At 43.7% G+C, this 18,956-nt stretch overlaps 1 protein-coding gene and 1 pseudogene across 2 annotated transcripts; one reads left to right on the top strand and one right to left on the bottom strand.

The window, feature by feature from the left end:
• Window positions 1-767: 767 nt before the first annotated feature.
• Window positions 768-3,073, bottom strand: LOC145514850 (zinc finger CCCH domain-containing protein 14-like; annotated as a pseudogene).
• A 3,756-nt stretch (window positions 3,074-6,829) lies between these two features.
• On the top strand, window positions 6,830-18,191 carry PDCD7 (programmed cell death 7). Of its 2 annotated transcripts, XM_081513753.1 has the most exons (6): window positions 6,830-7,747; window positions 9,669-9,807; window positions 14,517-14,753; window positions 15,020-15,107; window positions 16,342-16,445; window positions 16,777-18,191. In XM_081513753.1, exons 1-6 carry the CDS (start codon window positions 6,872-6,874, stop codon window positions 16,947-16,949), a joined length of 1,617 nt encoding a protein of 538 aa, XP_081369879.1. In that variant the 5' UTR covers window positions 6,830-6,871; the 3' UTR covers window positions 16,950-18,191. The 2 variants fall into 2 exon arrangements, with proteins under 2 accessions (XP_081369879.1, XP_081369880.1); XM_081513754.1 differs by lacking the exon at window positions 16,342-16,445.
• The last annotated feature ends 765 nt before the right edge of the window (window positions 18,192-18,956 follow it).

The following is an 18,956-nucleotide window of genomic DNA, read 5'->3' as shown; positions in this document are numbered from 1 at the left end:
CAGGCATGAGTGCAATTGCAGCTTGCCCTCTGACTCCAGTTGCTGACAACCCTTCAGCTCTACCATCTCCCACCTCCTCTCCCTCTACCAGTCAGTAACTCTTCTTGCCTGTTCACTTGATGCCAGCCCGTGTATGCCAGCTGTTGTATTTTCAAAGTATTGCACTGTAAGATTAAAAATGTTTTCTTTATTTTTTGTGTTTGTTTTTAATGTATTATTTGTGTGAAGAGTAACATAAACCTATTACAGTACAGTACTATACAGCTGATTTTGTTAGTTGGGTACCTAGGCTAACTTGTTGGACTTAACGAATGCATTCTCAGAATGGAACTCGTTTGTATGTAGGGAACATACTATACATATATCCACTCTGTTTTAGATCCTTTTCTTATATAGGTTATTATAGCTCATTGAATAGAGTTCGCTGTGCTATGTGGTAGGTTCTTATTATCTATTTTATATACAGTAGGATGTATATGTCAAGTGGATCAATTTTTTCTTTTACAAACACACCTCAAATGTTTTAACAGAATTCAGCTTTTCCTTAAACTGTCTTTCCATAGTCAAAACAAAAAAAGATCCAATGTTAAAATCACTTAATAAACTTACAAACTTGAAAAATTAGACACTTCAGAGAGGCAATAAATTTGATATTATGAAAGCAATATATTCCAAGTTTCAAAGATTTCACAAATTCTGTACAATGTCTTTCATCAGTAGATGGAAACTTTCAAACTCCTCAGTCTTCTGTCAGGTAGGACTGGGTGTCATTCACTGGTCTGAGGTCGAATCCATTTCAAGGCATGTTGTGGTGGTACAGTAATGGTGGGATGATAAAATGTACAGTTGGTCGTGTACACTGAGTGTTAAATCTACAGTGTCTCGGATGATAGGGACATTCCATTTTCTTATAAGCTGGAAAGGAACAGCAGAGCTGACTGCTGGAGGGTGGTTCTAACTGGTTTTGGAGGCAGTCCTGGGGTTCTTCGGCCCATGTGAGTGAAGGGACAGTCTGGTTTAGTACATTTTGCATCATATTTACAATTTGGATGAACAGACACTTCTCAGCAAATTTACAGTTGGGAAAGGCTTCGCAAGGTGACACAGGATGATGGCAAGCACACTCGTCCCTGTTTTTGCAGGCAGGCCAGTACTTGCAGTGCTCCAACAGCTTTTCTGGTTTCTGTGCCAGGCTCAGTTCACTCATCTCAGCGTTTGAAAAGCTACCTCAAGCTGCCTGCTCAGCAAGTGTAACTGCTGTGGATGGAGGAGACCCATGAGTCCCTCATATGAAGCTGCAGGGTGGTGTGTGGGTCTCATTCCTCAAAAGCACATGTCCTCCTCTTGATCTTCATGTATCCTGTGGGGGGTGGGTGGGTAGGGGTGCTGGGGACAGCATCCAGCATCACTGTAAACTTGGGACTTGCAGGTTTATCTGGTTGTACAAGATCTCAGGTCTGCATAAGTTGTCCTGAAGGTACCTGAAGGGTATCTGCAGTCTTCATCCCCAACTCCTGGTTTGGTGCCACTACTAGTTCCTCAGATAGCTTTGGCTTCTTCAGAATAGATGATCTTGTGTCTGCATGGACCATGGATTCCATGTCATAGTAATCTTGACTGATCTGCAGAGTCTCTGCCATTACGGGGTCAATTTGCAATCAGGATTACAACTACCTCTTGAGTTCCTTGACTTTTGTCTATATTATCTCCTTTTGCTTCCTCTTCTTTAATGGGAGAACTTATTCTGGGGACTCTCCCTTGTCCCTGGACCATTTCTGCTAGCAGTTCTTCTTGAGAAGTTTAAGTTCTGGGAGCAACTGGAAGTGTCTGTTTCTGTGGAACTGTAGAATAGTTGTTTTTGTTACAGATTCTTGAGCTTCAGATATAGCCTTCGAAATTAGATTCTTGTTAGCTTGTTTAGAAGGTGGAAGGTCTCTGTTCAGGTTTTGCTGGCACTGACACACTGGTGGAGATGCTTCCAGTATGGGTCCCACAATCATCATCTTCCTCCTCCTCTCCTCCATCGTGACTGAATTTTTCTACTTTAACAACTGAATTTACCACAGGCAACTTTCTCTTCCAAAAGTTTTCTTCCTCAATACTCATCTTTTCTGAGTTGTTTTTGAGGAAGGGACTGTAAGTCTCTTCTAAGTTAAGCTCTTCTGGTTCACACAAATGTCCTTTCATACACCTGGCTACTCTGAATATCAAGTTGCTTGGCAGCTTGAATACTGTTTTGCTGCTGTTGAAATTGCAACCTGTTTAAATGAGTACCACTGTCTGCATTTTGACTTGCGGGTGGTCGATAAATTTCAATAGAAGGGCAAGAAGAAATATATGTAAGTGTCACTGCAGTTTTTTTCTGAGATAAGGGTTTCTCCTGCACAAAATTGAGGTCTTCCTCAATGAGATCATCTGGTTCTGGCTTAATAGCATCACATCTTCAGAGGGTGCTAGCTCCCTCAAAGGTTTCACTGTTGACATTAGTCGGGTTGCAGCTCTGTCATCATAAATCTGTCTGACATTAGTGGCTTTCTGCTCCTGTGAACTTGTAGAAACTCTAGATTCTCTTTTTTCAGGTCTAGTGCTAGAAACTGCAAGAGGTGGCACTGCAGCCTTGTGGCCTTCTCTCATCTCCTTGACTGAAACTGCTCTTGTTTGAAGGTACGTTACCATCAAAGAGGTTGGTATCAGAAGACTTCAGACTAGAGGGGTCAGTTGTTACAGAACTAAGTTTATCTAATACACCATGAAGCCATATGGTGAATCAAATTGTGTTGTTCCCGTGAAACAGGGACAGGTCCTCTGTCATTCGGTCCTGACTTTTCTTGTTGGCCACCACCACCGTAATGTAATCAGGAAGTTCTTCATCTTAAATATTCATAACCTTTCTATGTAGTCAGGAAGGTTCATTTCAGAAGTACTATCAGACATTTGTTTCAAATATCAAAAAATCCAGTTCAAGAAAAGCACAAATATAATGTGAAAGTCAATCAACATAAGCTCCTAATTCTTGCAATTTCCCCTTAATGGCACTTGGGATCTTATGGCTGATCTCTGTGCCGATCTCCATGACTCCGGGGAGAGTGGCGGGCACTGTGAGGTGTCCCGCTTACCAGGAGCCAGATGCCAGCTCCCAGCCCACAGCCAGACCACCACCACTGCTCCTGGCCTGGGTCAATGCTTATCAACATATAAAACACAACTCCCTCGAACCCACATCTCTTCCACAGTAAACTAAGAGTTGATCCTGCTGTTTCCGGTTCCCTTCCAGGTTTTGATTCTGAGTGAGATGAGAAGCTGTTGGAAGGTTTTGGACAGAGAAATGACATTACAAGACTTTTTAAGTTTTAAAAGACCACTCTGGCTGTGGTATAAGAGACCAGACTATAAAGCAGTGGTCTCCAACCTTTTCTGCACCAGGGACCAGTTAATATTTTCACAGACCAGGGAAACGGGGATGGTTTGGGGATGATTCAACTGCATTACATTTATTTATTATGCCACTGCTGATCTGACAGGAGGCGCCACTCAGGTGATAATGTGAACAATGGGGAGTGGCTGTAAATACAGATGAAGCTTTGCTGGCTAGCCTACCACTCACCTGCTGTGTGGCTGGTTCCTAACAGGCCACAGATCAGTACTGGTCCATGGCCCAGGGGTCCCAAACCCTTGATCCCAAAAGGATCAATGGTTAAACCAGGGTCACTCGGGGATATTACTAGATGATGATGGATTGGACTCAGATGATAGCAATGTAAGCAGAAGAGTGGATGGGTAGGTATTTTTGCAAATCTAATGAAAAGTACAGAAGGAAATGGCAACCCACTCCAGTACTCTTGCCTGGAAAATCCCATGGAAAGAGGAGCCTGGTGGGCTATAGTCCATGGGGTCACAAGAGTCAGACACAACTTGGTGACTAAACCACCACTGGTGAAAACTGGGATCCCATGTTCTTCAATGGTAAAACTTAGCATTAAAAGGGTGTCTGTCATCCATATGCTAATTTATTAATGTAATATTCCAATAAAATGCCAATAAGTTTTTAAATGAAATCAGGCAAATGTATTCTAAAGTTCATATGGAAAAATAAGCAAGAATGGTAAACAAGTAAAATGATAATGCACACTCGTAGTACTTACTCTGTGTCATTCTGTGCATTTAATGCAACAACCCTGTGAAGTACTACCCTTATCAACCCTTCTAGATGAAGAAACTTGAGCCCAGAGTAGTTAGATAGCTTTACCAAGGTCACACTACTAAGTAACAGCCAGGATTAACCCCAGGCAGACTCATTCTGAAGCCTCTTGACCTAACCAACAAATGAAAGAAGAATGAGGGGGGAGTGTACCTTCTATTTTAAAAATATTATTAACTTTTAAATATCTAAGTCTACCAGTGCACGAATGGACAGACCAATGGAAAAGAAGGTAAAAGTACACTAATAGGTCCTAAATATATATGGAGATTTAGTGTTGAAAAAGGTGATATTTCAAATTAGAAAAAGAAGATTCAATAAATGGTATTGACAACTGAGTTACCATTGGCAGCAAAGGATGAGTTAGTTAGATAGCATCACAGACTCAAAGGCATGAATTTGAGCAAACTCTGGCAGTGTAGGAAAGAGGAGCCTGGCCTGCTACACTCTGTGGGATCGCAGAGTCAGACACGACTTAGCAACTAAATAACAACATCCATCTAGAAAGTATAAAGGTATATCCATACCTTACCTAATAAATTTTAAGATGAAAACTGAAGACTTCAAATATTATGTACAATATTACATATTACTGAATACATAAGATACAAGTAAATATGTAGAATGTTACATTACAAAGTTTCTGAGAAATATTAGAGATCCCTTGGGAAGTGAGGTCAGGCTCATCTTGGTTCTTCTCATGGTACAGAGCTGGAAGTCTTAGCCAAGGGATCATCCATCACTTTACAACTGTGAAATTCTAATCATGTGATACTGGAGCAAATGGATACCCAAAAGGGTGGGGTGAAGGGCCTCAAACTAAGTTTTGATACCTGACACAAAAATCAACCCAAAATGGATCACAGACTTAAATGTAAACCTAGAGAACTTTTAGAAAAAGCACAAGACAGAAGTTTTCAGGATCTAGGGCTAAGAGTTCTTAGACTTGACTCCAAAAGCCTAAGAGGAAAAACTGGTAAGTTGGACTTCATCAAAATTAAGGATGTTTGCTCTGAAAAAACAAAACAAACATGTTAGGATGAAAGGACAAGCTATAAACTGGGGGAAAATATTTGCAATCCACATATAAAGGAATAGTATCTAGAATATACAAAGAATTCTCAAATTTCAACAGTGAAAAATCCAGTTAGGAAATGGGCAAAAACATGATCAGACATTTCAATGAAGAGGGTATACAGATGGCAAATGAGCATATGAAAAGATACTTGACATAAATTAGCTATTAAAGGAGTGGAAATTAAAACCACAATGAAATATCACTACATACCTATCAGGTTGTCTAAAATAAAAAAATAGTAACTACACAAAATGCTGATGAGAGTGCAGAGGGACTGGATGATTCATATATTGCTAGTGGGAATGTAAAATGGTACAGCCACTCTGGAAAACAATGTGGCAATTTCTTTAAAAACAAAACATGTAACTGGCTTACAACCCTGCAATTACACTCCTAGGCATTTATTCCAGAGACATGATACTTTGTGTTCACACAAAGATGTGTATAGATATGTTTATAGTAGCTTTATTCGTGGTAGTCCCCAAATGGAAACAACTCAAATATCCTTCAGTAGGTGAATGACTACACAAAGTATGGTTTCATTTTATCCACAACTTTTTATTTTGCACACCTTTATTGCAATAAAAAGGAACATGGATACAAGAACTTGGATGTATCTCTAAAGGATTATGCTAAGTGAAAACAGTAAAAAGGTTATGTACTGTATGATTCCATTTACACAACATTCTCAAAAGGAAAAAATGTTACAGAAATGGGGGATTAGTAGTTGCCAAGGGAAGTGGGTGTAGCTATAAAAGGGCAAATGAGGGCTCCTGGAAGTATGGAAATGTTCTGTATCTTGACCATCAATATCAACATTCCGGTTGTGATATTGTAATACAGTTTTACAAGATGTTACCACTGGAAGAAACTGGGTAAAGAGTACACAGGATTTTGCTGTACTATATATTACAACATACGAATCTGCAATTCATATGGGCTTCCCTGCCCCTCCTGCTTAACACCCTCCAGTGGTTTTCCACTGTTCTTAAAATATCAGATCCTGGAGCCTATGATCTAGTCCGCCTCCCAGGATCACTAGGTTCCCTTCAGGCTTTCTGTGGTCCATCAACACTGGCATTCTTCCAGTTCCCACACCAGACCTACTCCTGTAATCCACTAGAGGGCTTTTGTAAACATTGTTCCCATCTGTACTGCGCGTCCCTCTCTCTCTCCGATTTCTATTTAACTCATAATTACTCTTCAGACCTCAGATGAAGTCTCAGATCCTTAGGACGACCTTCCCCAACCTCTTTACATCAAATTTTCCTATAAGTGCTTGCCTTCTTTTCTTCCACATCCACGACAGCGCTTTTGCATTTGATTGAATGATTACTTGATTAAATATGTAGTTTTACAAGGAGAGGAACTGGATCTGTTAATCTCACTGCAAAGCTGCTAGCTCCGCACGTGGAATGCTCAGAAGGACAGTGTGTTTGAAGGATTGAATGAAAACGCCCAGCCTTGCGGGGAGGTCCCTGGGCCGCAGCGTCACGCGAGTGTCGCGCGTGGTATGCGTCACTTCCTCCCGGAAGACTCGTTCTCCGGGAACCACTCAGATTCCTGTCACTTCTCAGAATCCCTCTGTGGTGGCCATGGCTCTGCCACCCTTCTTCACCTCTGGTCGCCCCGGCCCGCCGCCCCCGCAGCCGCCGCCTCCCGCTCCCTTCGGCTGTCCGCCACCGCCACTACCCTCCCCGGCCTTCCCGCCGCCTCTTCCCCAGCGGCCTGGCTCCTTTCCGGGGGCCTCCTCCCCCTTCCTCCAGCCTCCGCTGGCTCTGCAGCCCCGAGCCCCCGGGGAAGTCTCTCGCGGGGGCGGTGGAGGTGGCGGCGGCGGCTCCTTCTACCCGGTGCCGCCACCGCCGCTGCCTCCGCCGCCGCCCCAGTGCCGGCCCTTCCTAGGGAACGACGCCGGTGAGCGCCCGCGGCCGCCGCCTCCAGGCCCGGGGCCGCCCTGGAGCCCGCGCTGGCCTGAGGCACCGCCGCCGTCCGACGCGCTCGGGGACGCGGCCCTGCAGCGCCTGCGCGACCGGCAGTGGCTAGAGGCGGTGTTCGGAACCCCGCGGCGGGCCGGCGGCTCGGTGCCCCCGCGCGCGCCCGCCGGGCCCAGCCTGGGCGAGGTGCGCGCCCGGTTGCGGGGGGCCCTGCGCCTGGTGCAGCGGCTGCGCGACTTGGGCCAGGCCCTGCGCGAGGCCGAGGCCGACGGCGCGGCCTGGGCGCAGCTCCATGCACAGGCACAGCCGCTGCGCGCCGAGCTGGCCGAGCGACTAGAGCTGCTGACCCAGGCCGCCTACGTGGGCGAGGCGCGGCGCAGGCTGGAGAGGGTCCGGCGCCGCCGGCTGCGGCTTCGCGAGAGGGTCCGGGAACGCGAGGCCGAGCGGGAGGCGGAGGCCGCGCGGGCAGCAGAGCGCGAGCAGGAGATTGACCGCTGGAGGGTCCAGTGCGTGCAGGAGGTGGAGGAGAAGAAGCGGGTAAGAGCAGCGGACGCTCGCGGGGGCCGGGATAGTGGTGTTTGACACCTGAAGGGGCGTGAGGCTTTGCACTGTCATTTCTCAGCTTTAAGCCTCTTTTTCCTCATCCGTAAAATAAAAAGATAGTTTGCCTTTCCTACCATATATCTCCATTTTGGTTGCATGTTAATGGTGTATAGTGTACACAATACAAATACTCTATAGAGTGCGCTGCAAAGTAATACCAAGTATAGCATTACGCAATGATCTTACGGGGATGACAGATCTGTTTCTTGCTCCATCCTTCTGTCCACTTAGTAACATTCACAACGAACAAGCGTCTGGGCCTTGCGTCTCGTATTGCTCTAGGTGATTTTAAGAATACAAAATAAAAAGAACTCTAGGCCGTTTCTCCAGGAACATATACCCCGATTGGCTGATGGGCCAATAGTGGTGATTTCACCAGATTCCTTTGTTTACAAGTTCAACTGTATTCTCAAGGTCAACAATGGTATTTTTGAGCACTTGCTATATACTAGACACTATGCTGCCTAAAGTCCTCACTTGCAAATGCCAGATCTTGTAACAACCCTGAGAGGTAGGCGGTATTATCCTAATTTTGCAGATTAGGTAACTGAGGCATAGAGAGGTTAACTTGCTAACGGTCACACAACTGGTTTGGGGGCAGTTTCACTCCAAAGCCTACTGACCTCAAGTTCTTACATAGAGGGTAAGGATGAAACTGGAAAGTGGTCAGATATTATAATTAAGGCATCCTCATTACTTTTGAGTTCCTCAAGGAACTTCCCCTCTCCCTCTGCTCTCCACAACCAGCTAGTATTTCCTCCCTCCTCTTAATCTGCCACAGCCCTGAGTCTGACCTGCCTCCCCTGTAAAGTATATTGATAGCAAGCTTTATCTTCACACCTCCAGGAACATATCAGTGCTTTAAAGGAGAGGCAGTGCCTTAATCTAAGGGAATATGAGCCAGTTCAACAGACATTTAATGAGGACCTACTGGGACTGGCCCACCACTCGGTGCTGGAGACAGAGATGAATAGGACATAGAGCTTATTCTTGAGGGGCTTAGAGGACAATGGGGGATCGTGTCTGTATAGCATGGTGTGTGTTAGGATTTCAACTGGAGATTGGGGGAAAGTATCAAGGAAGGCATCCCAGATGATCCAGTGACATCTCAGCTGAGTCTTATAGGAAATGTCAAAGCTAAGTGAAAGCAACATGTACAGTTCCAGGAACAAAAGAGTGAAACAGCATGGTGTATCTGTAATGGTGAAATTATAGTGGTCATTTGACAGATGGGAAAGAGAGCTTTAGTCAAAAGGATCCTCCCTACCACCCACTGCAAGGGCACTATAGAGGGAGTCCTGTGAGTAGTGACTTGAGGAACCAGGGTTATTTAGTCTACATGTGAAGCAATTTAAGAAGAGTAAGAGTGGGTTTTCAGATATTGGAAAGGCTATCAAAGACTTTAGAGCAGTGGGGCTTAGTGGCCCTACTAAGTGGCTGTGTTTAGGTGTTACTGAGAACACTGTGGAGTCTGGGCCTTTCCAACCTCGTTCCTTATCCTCCCTGCTAGTCTGAATCTTTGCATCCAGGAGTCTGCATTTTTAATGACAGAGCCCCAACTTGACAAGGTAAGTTGGATGCAGATATTCCTTGAACAACGCTTGAGAAACTCGGAGGAAGAAACAAAGACAAGGGCCCACGTGGAAGCTGCAGAGAAGATAATCCCTGGGCTGGAGTAGTGTAGAGAGGAGTTGTGCTTGGCCCAGGAAACTGGGATGTTGATACAGTGGAGTCTTTCTTAATCGTGGGACTGCCTGATCTTCTGAAATCTCAAGCCCAGGCAGCTTTTCTCTGTTGTAAGGTTGTTCCTCTTTAGGTTCCATACTAGGTCTCATGGCTTCTCTTTCTCCTTCAGGAGCAGGAACTTAAAGCTGCTGCTGATGGTGTCTTATCTGAAGTGAGGAAAAAACAAGCAGACACCAAAAGAATGGTGGATATTCTTCGGGCCTTGGAGAAATTGAGGAAACTTAGGAAAGAGGCTGCAGCAAGGAAAGGTAAGCACAACTTTGCATTTCTTCTTTTTCTTTACCCTGGCACCTCCCCCTCCCCAGCATTTGATGGAAAAATGCTTGATACTTCATTATTTTCACCCACTAGGGTAACCTAAGCTTGTCAACAGTACCTCAGAACTTTTGAAGCAGGAAGCCTCAGATGTTTAGCCCTGGGTAGCCGAAATTGAAAAGGATGTGGAAACCCACTGCCATATGTTCCTCTTGACTCATCATTCCCACCCCAGGCATTCCTGGCCACACTTTTCTGAGTGAGGTTGGCATGGCTGGTCAACTTTGCCCGTATACCAAGGCGAAAGCTACCCTGTCTTTACTTGGTGCTTCAAAAGGTGTGAAAAACTTATCATGCTCCTTCAGATACATTTCAAACCTGAAACATTGCTATTTGAAAACATATGAATGGTTAGATGGGGCAGGGAATGCCCTGCAGATTGCATGGGTGTCCCTGACTTACCTGCAAGTCACTTTTGGACTTAGAAAACCTCAGTAGTCTCCTCTGGACTCTAGAGGGCGCCCTGGTTTTCTAGAAGTTCCCCAGTTTGCTTTCCATTGGCCTGCCTGGATCTTTGCTGTTGCCAGTCTGCTTGTCTGGAGGGCCCTCAGTTCTATCTTTCCCATTTAAACTCTCACTATCCTTCAGAAGTAAATACAGATGCAGCATCATCCATCCTTCCCTGATCTGGGTTGAGGTGACCTGCTGCCTCTTTTCATTTGCACCTGGCTGGGACAACATGCTGCCTTATTTAGTAGGCCATTGTCATTCACCAGGGATATTTGAGAGTGCACAAATTAGCAAGTACCACAGTAGCAAAAGATTTGCCCTGTGTGGTTTAAAATATGATTGAAAACTGCAACTCAGACCCTTAATAAGATTTCTTTGGGACATGTGCATTCTGTCTGCTCATTCACTGGCTAAGTAGTTAGCTTCTGCGTGCCAGTCTGCAGACTGGCTGATTCAGATTTAGATCTCAGAATCAGATGACCCCATTCAAGAGTCAGAGTGGAGTTTGCATCTGCTGTGTCTACCTCTTTCTTTTCCTTACAAAAATGCAAAACCTGAGGGCTACTATTTAATATTCCCCTACTTCATGTCCTCCGTGAGGTATGTTCAGTAAAATTTCATCAAATGAATTTACCAGCATAATTTCTCAATATTAGCCTTCTTCACTTTCCAAAAGAAGGGAGAAATTTTAGGAGAAATTACGATCTAAAATAAGCAGACTTTTTGGAATTAATTGTCTTGAGTATAAAACAAGTTAGTGTCTAGTAACTGGTTTTGTGGGATGCTTTGAAAGAAGAAGTACAGCTTTCTAACTTCTCTCTAAGGCATGTGCTTCTCCAATTACGTACTGAGAAAACGAAGCTGGTTATGTAAGCAGGGACAAGTTGCAAAGAGTCTTTATGGACTAGGACTAGATATCTCACCTATGCTTAAAGCTGAGTGGAACCATTGAAAGACTTTTAGCAGAGAGTGAAATGATGACAAAGATTAGTGCTGGCAGAGCAGAGGAAGGTTTGGGGCTTCTAGGAGTGGGGAGAAAACCGAGACTGATAGGCTGCTGTTGTCTGGGCCTGGATAATATGGGGGTGCGAAATAAGGGTCAGATGGCGAGCAGGAGAAAAGTATATGGATTTAAGAGATGTGAGTAGTGTGTGTGAAGTATGTGTATACACATAAGTAAATAATTGGGGGAGCTCATGTGGGAGCTGAAGGAAAAAATGACTTTCAGGTTCTAGCTTGATCTCTTAAATGAATGATGGTACCATTCTAATTGACCAGGAAAACAGGAGCAGGAACAGGCTCAGGGCTGATGAGTTTGGTTTAGGACCTATTGAGTTTGAGGTGCCCTTGGGGCATTCTGGATAAGAGTTTATGAGCATGTAGCCGTAAATTGGAATGACCTTAAGGAGATTGTGTGGTATGAGATGAGGATCAAAAAGACAAAATCCTAGGAAATGTCACAATCAAGCTGGGTAAGGGGGAGACTTACAAAAGAGATCAAGAGAGATAGGAGGAAAGTGTAGACCTTCTGGGGCTTCCCAGGTGGTACTAGTGGTAAAGAATCTGCCTGCCAATGTAGGAGATGTAAGAGACACAGGTTCGATCCCTGGGTTGGGAAGATCCTCTGGAGGAGGGCATGGCAATTCACTCCAGTATCCTTGCCCGGAGAATCCCTTGGACAGAGGAGCCTGGTGGGCTACAGTCCATAGGGTCACAAAGAGTCAGACACAACTGAAGTGACTTGGCACGCGCCCACGTAGACTCCCTACTTTCTTCTGGAAAGTTGCAAATGCTGAAAGAGATTGTGTAATAATGGGCAGGTTACTTGAACTTCTCTGTGCCTTGATTTTCCTCACCTGTATGAAGCAAAAAGTGATAGTACCTATCCTTGGAGTGTTGCAATGATTAAATTAGTAAACTTACATAAAGTGTTTAAAACCATCCTGGCAAATGTTTTAAGTGTTTCTTCCTATTGTTATTACCATCACCATCAAGTAATATGAAGATCAAGGGCCATCCCTAACAGATCGTTAGTGACCTGTGCAGGGTGCATGTCAGTGGGGTGGTATGAGTAGAAGACAGACTAGACAAGATCAAAGAGGGAATAGGAAATCAAAAAAACAAACAGTGAGTCCAGCTCACTAAAAGTTTGCCTGTGAAGGGAAGCAGGAGAGATAGTTGATGGCTTGAGGTCCTGTAGAAAGTAGGGAGATTCAGATCCTGGCTGGAGGCATTCACATCAGTGGAGAAGGAGCCATTTTCCACTGGAATGAAAGTGAAGAGGGCAAGGATGGGTAGTAAGGCAAATGAGCAAAGTTAGGGGAAAAAAATATTAAAGAATTTCCTGCCTGATGGCCTCTTTTCCTCTAGGGAAAATGCTAGATGGGTTGCTTAGAGTAGAGAAGGAAGGCTTTAGGAGAGCAGCTGAAGGTTTGAAATACTTGCTGTGAAGAACGAATGAGAGCCAACCAGAGAGGCATGGGAATGTAGCTGCAGAGAGGTGCTGTTATGGGCAGAGCTGACAAAAGTGTACACTGGCACCAGGTCACATAGTCACAGGAGTGCATTTGGCAGGTGAGCACAGAGCACAGGGCTGTTGGGGTTTTGCTTTGTGGGTGACCACACATTTTGGAGAAATCTGATAGACTGGAGGGGTGTTTTTGTTTGTTTGGGTTTTGTTTTGTTTTGTCTGTTTTTAATTTTTTTGGCTGCACTGCCTGGCGTGCAGGATCTTAGTTCCCCAGCCAGGGATTAAACCCAGGCCCCATGCAGTGGAAGTGTAGAGTCTTAACCACTGGATCACCAAGGAGTTCCCACATTGGAGGTTTTAGTGAAACTGATGGAGTCTCAGGTAGAAAGCCAGAGAAGAGAATAATTGGATTTAAGACTTCAGGGGTGGAATCTTTTTTCTAATTATGCCAAGGTCTGAAGAGTGGGTGAGGCCCTAAGGCGTGGGTGGCCTCAAGGGAAATAAAGGGAAATAAAGGAGAAGGCATTGGCATCTGGGAGCTGCCTGAACTAGAGAAGTAATGGTAAACATGGAAGTATCTCATCTAACCCAGATCATGTCAGTGCAGGTTATCTGGAAGAGGGTTGGTGGGGAGTGCCATTTCAGAGGGAATGTGGTGAGAAGTGATCCATGAAAGGCTGAGGAATGTGAGCGTGAGTGGTGCGGCCCAGCAAACTGAGATGGGAGCAGGCCACACCTTCTCATGGGTCTGGAGACACTTTGGGGCTGATGGATTAGCTGTATATTTTTGCTGTACTGGCAGATTTTAGTTTTTGTAGCAGAGATTGTATGATCCACAAGCCTAAAATATTCAATGTCTGGCCCTTTATAGAAAAAGTTTGTCAATCCTTGGTCTAGGTAAAGAAATGAAACAAAACCATGAACTCATTACAAAGCAACAAAGTGACAGTTTAAATTTCTCAGTACATAAGAATTTTGTGTGTATTTGGAAAATAATTATCAACTTAGTAGAAGATGGATTTGAGTTTTAGAGTTTCCATAGGTGGGAATGAGTGGATGAAAACTTGTTCAAGCAAAGAAATCTTACCAAAGTGATCTGAAGAACCATTAGCCTTGGAGATGAAGTTAGGAGAGTGAATTCCACAGCCATTTAGTTACAGTAGTTGAGGAAGAAAAGAATCAGACCTCCAAATCAGGGTGACCAACCATCCCCAGGGCTAAAACCATCCCCAGTGCTAAAACTGGGCAAATGAAATAGTTGGTTATACTACTCTCATTAGCAGCCTGTGAGGATATTGTGGTTGGTTAAGTGTATTTCTTTCTCATTGCTCAAGTGTGCACTCTCAGAAGTTCAGACTCAATTAGAGGGAGAATTATTTATTAATTGGGTCTAGGTGTCTGTGCTGTTTTTGCAATGAAGAAATAAAAGACAGTTCCTCCCTTTAGTAAAGGAACTGTCCAGGTGAAGGGTCAAAAACATTAGAAATAAACAAAATCAAAGATTAAGTGGTGTGATACAGAAAGAGGAGTTAGTGAAACTCAGGGTAAGGTCAAATTAATTGAAGACTCAGAAAGGTCAAATTGAGCCTTGAAGATTGGTTGGAATTTGTAAACCCTAACCAAACTCATACTGGAAGTAGGACTTTGAGTCTGCTCCTTAGAACATGGATCTGGGGATAAGAAGAGGTTGTATCTAAACACCATTTGGATCTTGTTACCCAGGGGTCTGTCCTCCAGCCTCAGCAGATGAGACTTTTGAGCATCACCTTCAGCGACTGAGAAAACTCATTAAAAAGCGCTCTGAACTCTATGAAGCTGAAGAGAGAGCCCTCCGAGTTATGTTAGAAGGAGAACAAGAGGAAGAGAGGAAAAGAGAATTAGAAAAGAAACAGAGGAAAGAAAAAGAGAAATTTTTACTTCAGAAGCATGAAATCGAGTCCAAGTTATTTGGGGATCCAGGTAAGTTCCTCTGTAGCCAGTAGAGAAAAGAAAAATACTAGATTGACAGCTCCTTTGCTCATGGATGATCTCCACCTAAGCTAAGAGGTGGTAGACGACAGGTGACACCTTTAGGATTTGAATTCTAAACTATATCATGCAAATGAGGGATGAAGATGAGACACATTTGATCATATTGTATAATCACAGACTAAGTCACTTTGCCTTGAGAAATACGCTCTACACACTAAGCATGATGACGTGGCATGGTGCCTTTTCTTTTTCAGATGAGTTCCCGCTCGCTCATCTCTTGCAGCCTTTCCGGCAGTATTACCTCCAAGCTGAGCACTCCCTGCCAGCACTCATCCAGATAAGGTCAGAGGGGCATTATCTACGTCTTCCTTCCCTTAGGTAGCAACAGGCAGTGCTTATGTTGTTGGGGTCTATTACTATATCTTTTTTTCCTTAGTTCTTATGAATTTATGTAATGTTTCCAAGTTTGAAGGATGCCGCTTACATCTTGTTTAGTCCTCATCAACTCTTGAGAAGTACATGTCCCTATTTTAACAGGTGAAGACACTGAGACTCGGGTTGTGACTTGCCATCTGTGTTATCTCATGCTATAGCTGTTACGTTGACTTAAAACATTGACTTCCTTTTCCTAATTCTCTTCTGTGGCTAAACAGGCCAAGGAAAAGAAACCCTCCCTGTGTACTTACTTACCTGTGGAGACTGTTTAAGACCCACACTGACTTGTGAGTTCAAAGCCAAGAGAGCTAGGAACAAGGAGTCTCACCTTAATCTGCAGTTACTAATGAGCTGGGTAAAGTTTTTAGCTCTGAGCCTCACTTTCCTTACCTGCAAGATGCAAATGGAGGATTAGACTGTGGCCTTCAAACGTGAACAGTAGTACCCTCCCAGATCCAGTGTTTTGAGAAATCAGTTTGTATAACAGAATGAATGAATGTGCTCCACAGGCAGCTTAAATCTGTTAGTGACTGGAAGCACCTTGTTGTTTCTAGACTCCCCAGAGCATCTCCTTGGATCTAAGGGTCTTCAAAGCCCAGTTTGAAAAACCACCGAACCAAGTGATCTTTGAGGATCCTTCCAAAGGTCCAACAGTGCAGTTCAGCAGTGTTCTGGGAAAAGTGTATTTCTGGCTAATATACAAGTTTTAGCCTTTAGATATATTACAGTTGATTCTCATTATTCATAGGAGCTGTGTTCTATAAAGCTGCAAATGCTGAATTAGGGAATGTTGAACTGCTGCTCCTAGAGGAAAAATAGAATTAGATTCCTGTGAGCCTCTGCCATAACGTTTCATCAACCAATCAATATATAAATTTTCTTTCTTTTTCTAAAGACAGCTTATTTAATATATATTTTTGATCCATTAACATTGAACTCATTAACATATAACTCATGCCTGAAGGTAGCTTATCTAACATACATATATTCTCCATAAGGCATATTGCAGCCTTCTCACACTAGCTTTAGCATTCTAGCACTATACTTGGGAGCCATTTTAAACAACAAAATACCAATAAAAGGCACAAAAATGTGAAGAATGTTGTACTAAATAGACTACAGAAAGGACATTTGTTTACAGTAGGAGAGCTGAAAACAAGAAGGCAGAGTGTCACCATGCTCCACTGCAGTTGGGAACATGCCCTTTGGTGACTCAGGTTTTCACTGCTCTGTGCATGTCAGCAGGTAACCATGGAAGCACCATGAGTAATGATTTGGGAGGTTACAGATAAATTTTAGTGAGTAGGCAAATTTGCAAATACAGAATCTGTAAATAATGAGGATCGACGCTATATTCTTTGTTTGGTTATCCATAAAATACAAGTTCTTTGGAGTTTTTTCCCCATTTGTATGTATATTAAGAAGTCGTCTTTTTCATAATTTCTGGAAATTAAGTTCTTTAGTAGATTCATATCAGTCATTTGAAAGCAGAGTCCTGAAATAGAATACTTAGTTGCTAACATCTTGCTTGGAATAAAACAGAAATAAACAGTTGTTCTACAATGTTCTTGTTAAGGCATGATTGGGATCAGTACCTGGTGCCGTCTGATCATCCCAAAGGCAGCTCCATTCCTCAAGGATGGGTCCTTCCCCCGCTCCCCAGCAACGACATCTGGGCAACTGCTGTTAAGCTGCATTAGTAAAGATGTTCCAGGAGTGTCATCCAGCCAAGGCTCTTTCCAGTTCTAAGTATCAGTGATCCTGCCATCTTGTACAGTAGACCAAACTCCATGTGGCATTGCCCTACCCAGAAGTTACATTTTTCTTCTGTACTCTGTCTCAGCCAGGAGATGAATACAATTCTTCAAGAAAGGACCTTGGTGGACTGAGGTTATCATGACAGGCAGTGGCCTTGGTTCACCGAATTTGCCTCTGTTTTGAGGGGCTTCGTCCAGAGTGACTTGCAAGTTTACCCGTACTTTTCTTGCGTGGTAATGGGTAAGAACACTATACACGCATATCCTTGGCACAGGTGTGCTCTGGGTAGATTAGCAGTCCTTCCCCCAGTACTGCTTGTTAAGGCAAGCTTGATGCAAAATCTCCTTACTTTTCTTACCCAAAGACCCCCCTAACTTCCCCAAAAGTCAGGAAGGCTTTATCTTCAGTTTTGTGAATTCTACTTTGGTGCAGCTGGAGAGGATCAGTTCAGTTCAGTCGCTCAGTCGTGTCCGACTCTTTGTGACCCCATGAATCGCAGCACGCCAGGCCTCTCTGTCCATCACCAACTCCCGGAGTCTACCCAAACCCATGTCCATCGAGTCGGTGATGCCATCCAACCATCTCATCCTCTGTCGTCCCCTTCTCCTCCCGCCCCCAATCCTACCCAGCATTAGGGTCTTTTCCAATGAGTCAACCCTTCGCATGAGGTGCCCAAAGTATTGGAGTTTCACCTTCAACATCAGACCTTCCAATGAATGCTGGAGAGGATAGGCTGCCAGAAAAGCTGGTGGCTTCACTGCTAGTCATGTGGAGAACTTGGAAAGGCTGCAGAGTACTTGTATCCAAACTGGATTGTGTTTTAATGGATCCTGGCTGCATTTCCCCAATGTTAGAAGGATCCTAATGAAAGCACCTGCTTTTTAAGTTCCTAAAGGTCGGGTTGTTCAGAATCCCCAACGATAAAAATTAATTTCCTTATGGGATTGGGACCCTGATTAACTTCACTCAGTCACCCTGTGGGAGCCAGTATTGTGGAAATTGTGGAATTTTCTTAGGAACTCAAAATTCCAAAAATATACATGTAGTTGAAGCGAGGGGCAGAGGGGAAGTGGATTGAAATAATAAAATTTATTTTTTATATTCATTAATAAATGCTGTTGTGCCTGGAGATGATCAATCATATAACATTGTCAGGTTTTTTTGTTTGGTTTAGTTTTCCTTTTTTGTCATTTATTATTATTTCCAAAAAGCTAAATAAATATTTTTATTTTTTAGTTTGAGCCTTTGCCCTCAATTTGTTGCCTCCCAAATCACTGTACACTCTTTCTCACTGCTGAAACTTACACACACTATAAAGTTCACATTTAGTAACTAGGCATTTGCTCCAGGAAGGCAAACCTCAATCACCAGACTTTGTATGTAGAATCCAGCTCTGGATAAGCAGGAAAGGACGCCTCAACTTTGAAAGTGATTTCATGTAATTGGAAGCACTTGGGTACAAGATACTAACTAACACATTTGTCCCCTTTTTGTTTCATTTGCACTGTTGAGTGTCTATATTATGCATTACAGAGTTAACAGATAGGGTGTGAGTGCCGTCACTCCTCCAAAGTGTGTCTAAGCTCATAAACCTCAGAATCTGATGTGATCAGGCTCACATAACCCCACAGGCCTGTGTGCCATTTTGTTATAAATCATCACCATTTTCTGGTGAGCTGCAGGACAAGTAGAAATAAAAAATGAATTGTACAATATGTATTTGGTTCCAGAGAGCCTTGCTTTGAAGATACCTGCATTGATGGGCTTAGGGAGTGTGGAGCAGGGACTCAGGAAAACTCAGGCAGCGGAACCCAAGGAAAAGAAGATACAGTCTCAGGTGGAAAAAACAATTCCCTCTTTCCTCTCATTTGGCTTCTGCAAAGTTTTAATAAAGTGAGCATTATTTTTGTTATTTGTTTGGTTTTTTGGTTTGTTAAGTTTTTCCTAGTTTATTGCCCTGTGTTGTGGTGGTGGCAGCAGCCATTGGTACGTCATGAG

Source organism: Giraffa tippelskirchi, chromosome 7 (assembly GCF_054371585.1).
Source record: "Giraffa tippelskirchi isolate mGirTip1 chromosome 7, T2T-mGirTip1v1.2.pri, whole genome shotgun sequence".
In the NCBI taxonomy this organism is placed as follows: domain Eukaryota; kingdom Metazoa; phylum Chordata; class Mammalia; order Artiodactyla; family Giraffidae; genus Giraffa; species Giraffa tippelskirchi.
Note: the sequence above shows the minus strand (reverse complement) of the source record. Positions and strands in the feature narration are given on the sequence as shown.

Excerpts from the sequence above, each read along its gene's own strand:
- PDCD7 (XM_081513753.1), top strand. The coding sequence starts at position 6,872 with ATGGCTCTGCCACCCTTCTTCACCTCTGGTCGCCCCGGCCCGCCGCCC. Across the intron at positions 9,808-14,516 it reads AGAGGCTGCAGCAAGGAAAG|GGGTCTGTCCTCCAGCCTCA; the intron begins GTAAGCACAACT and ends CTTGTTACCCAG. Across the intron at positions 14,754-15,019 it reads CAAGTTATTTGGGGATCCAG|ATGAGTTCCCGCTCGCTCAT; the intron begins GTAAGTTCCTCT and ends TTTCTTTTTCAG.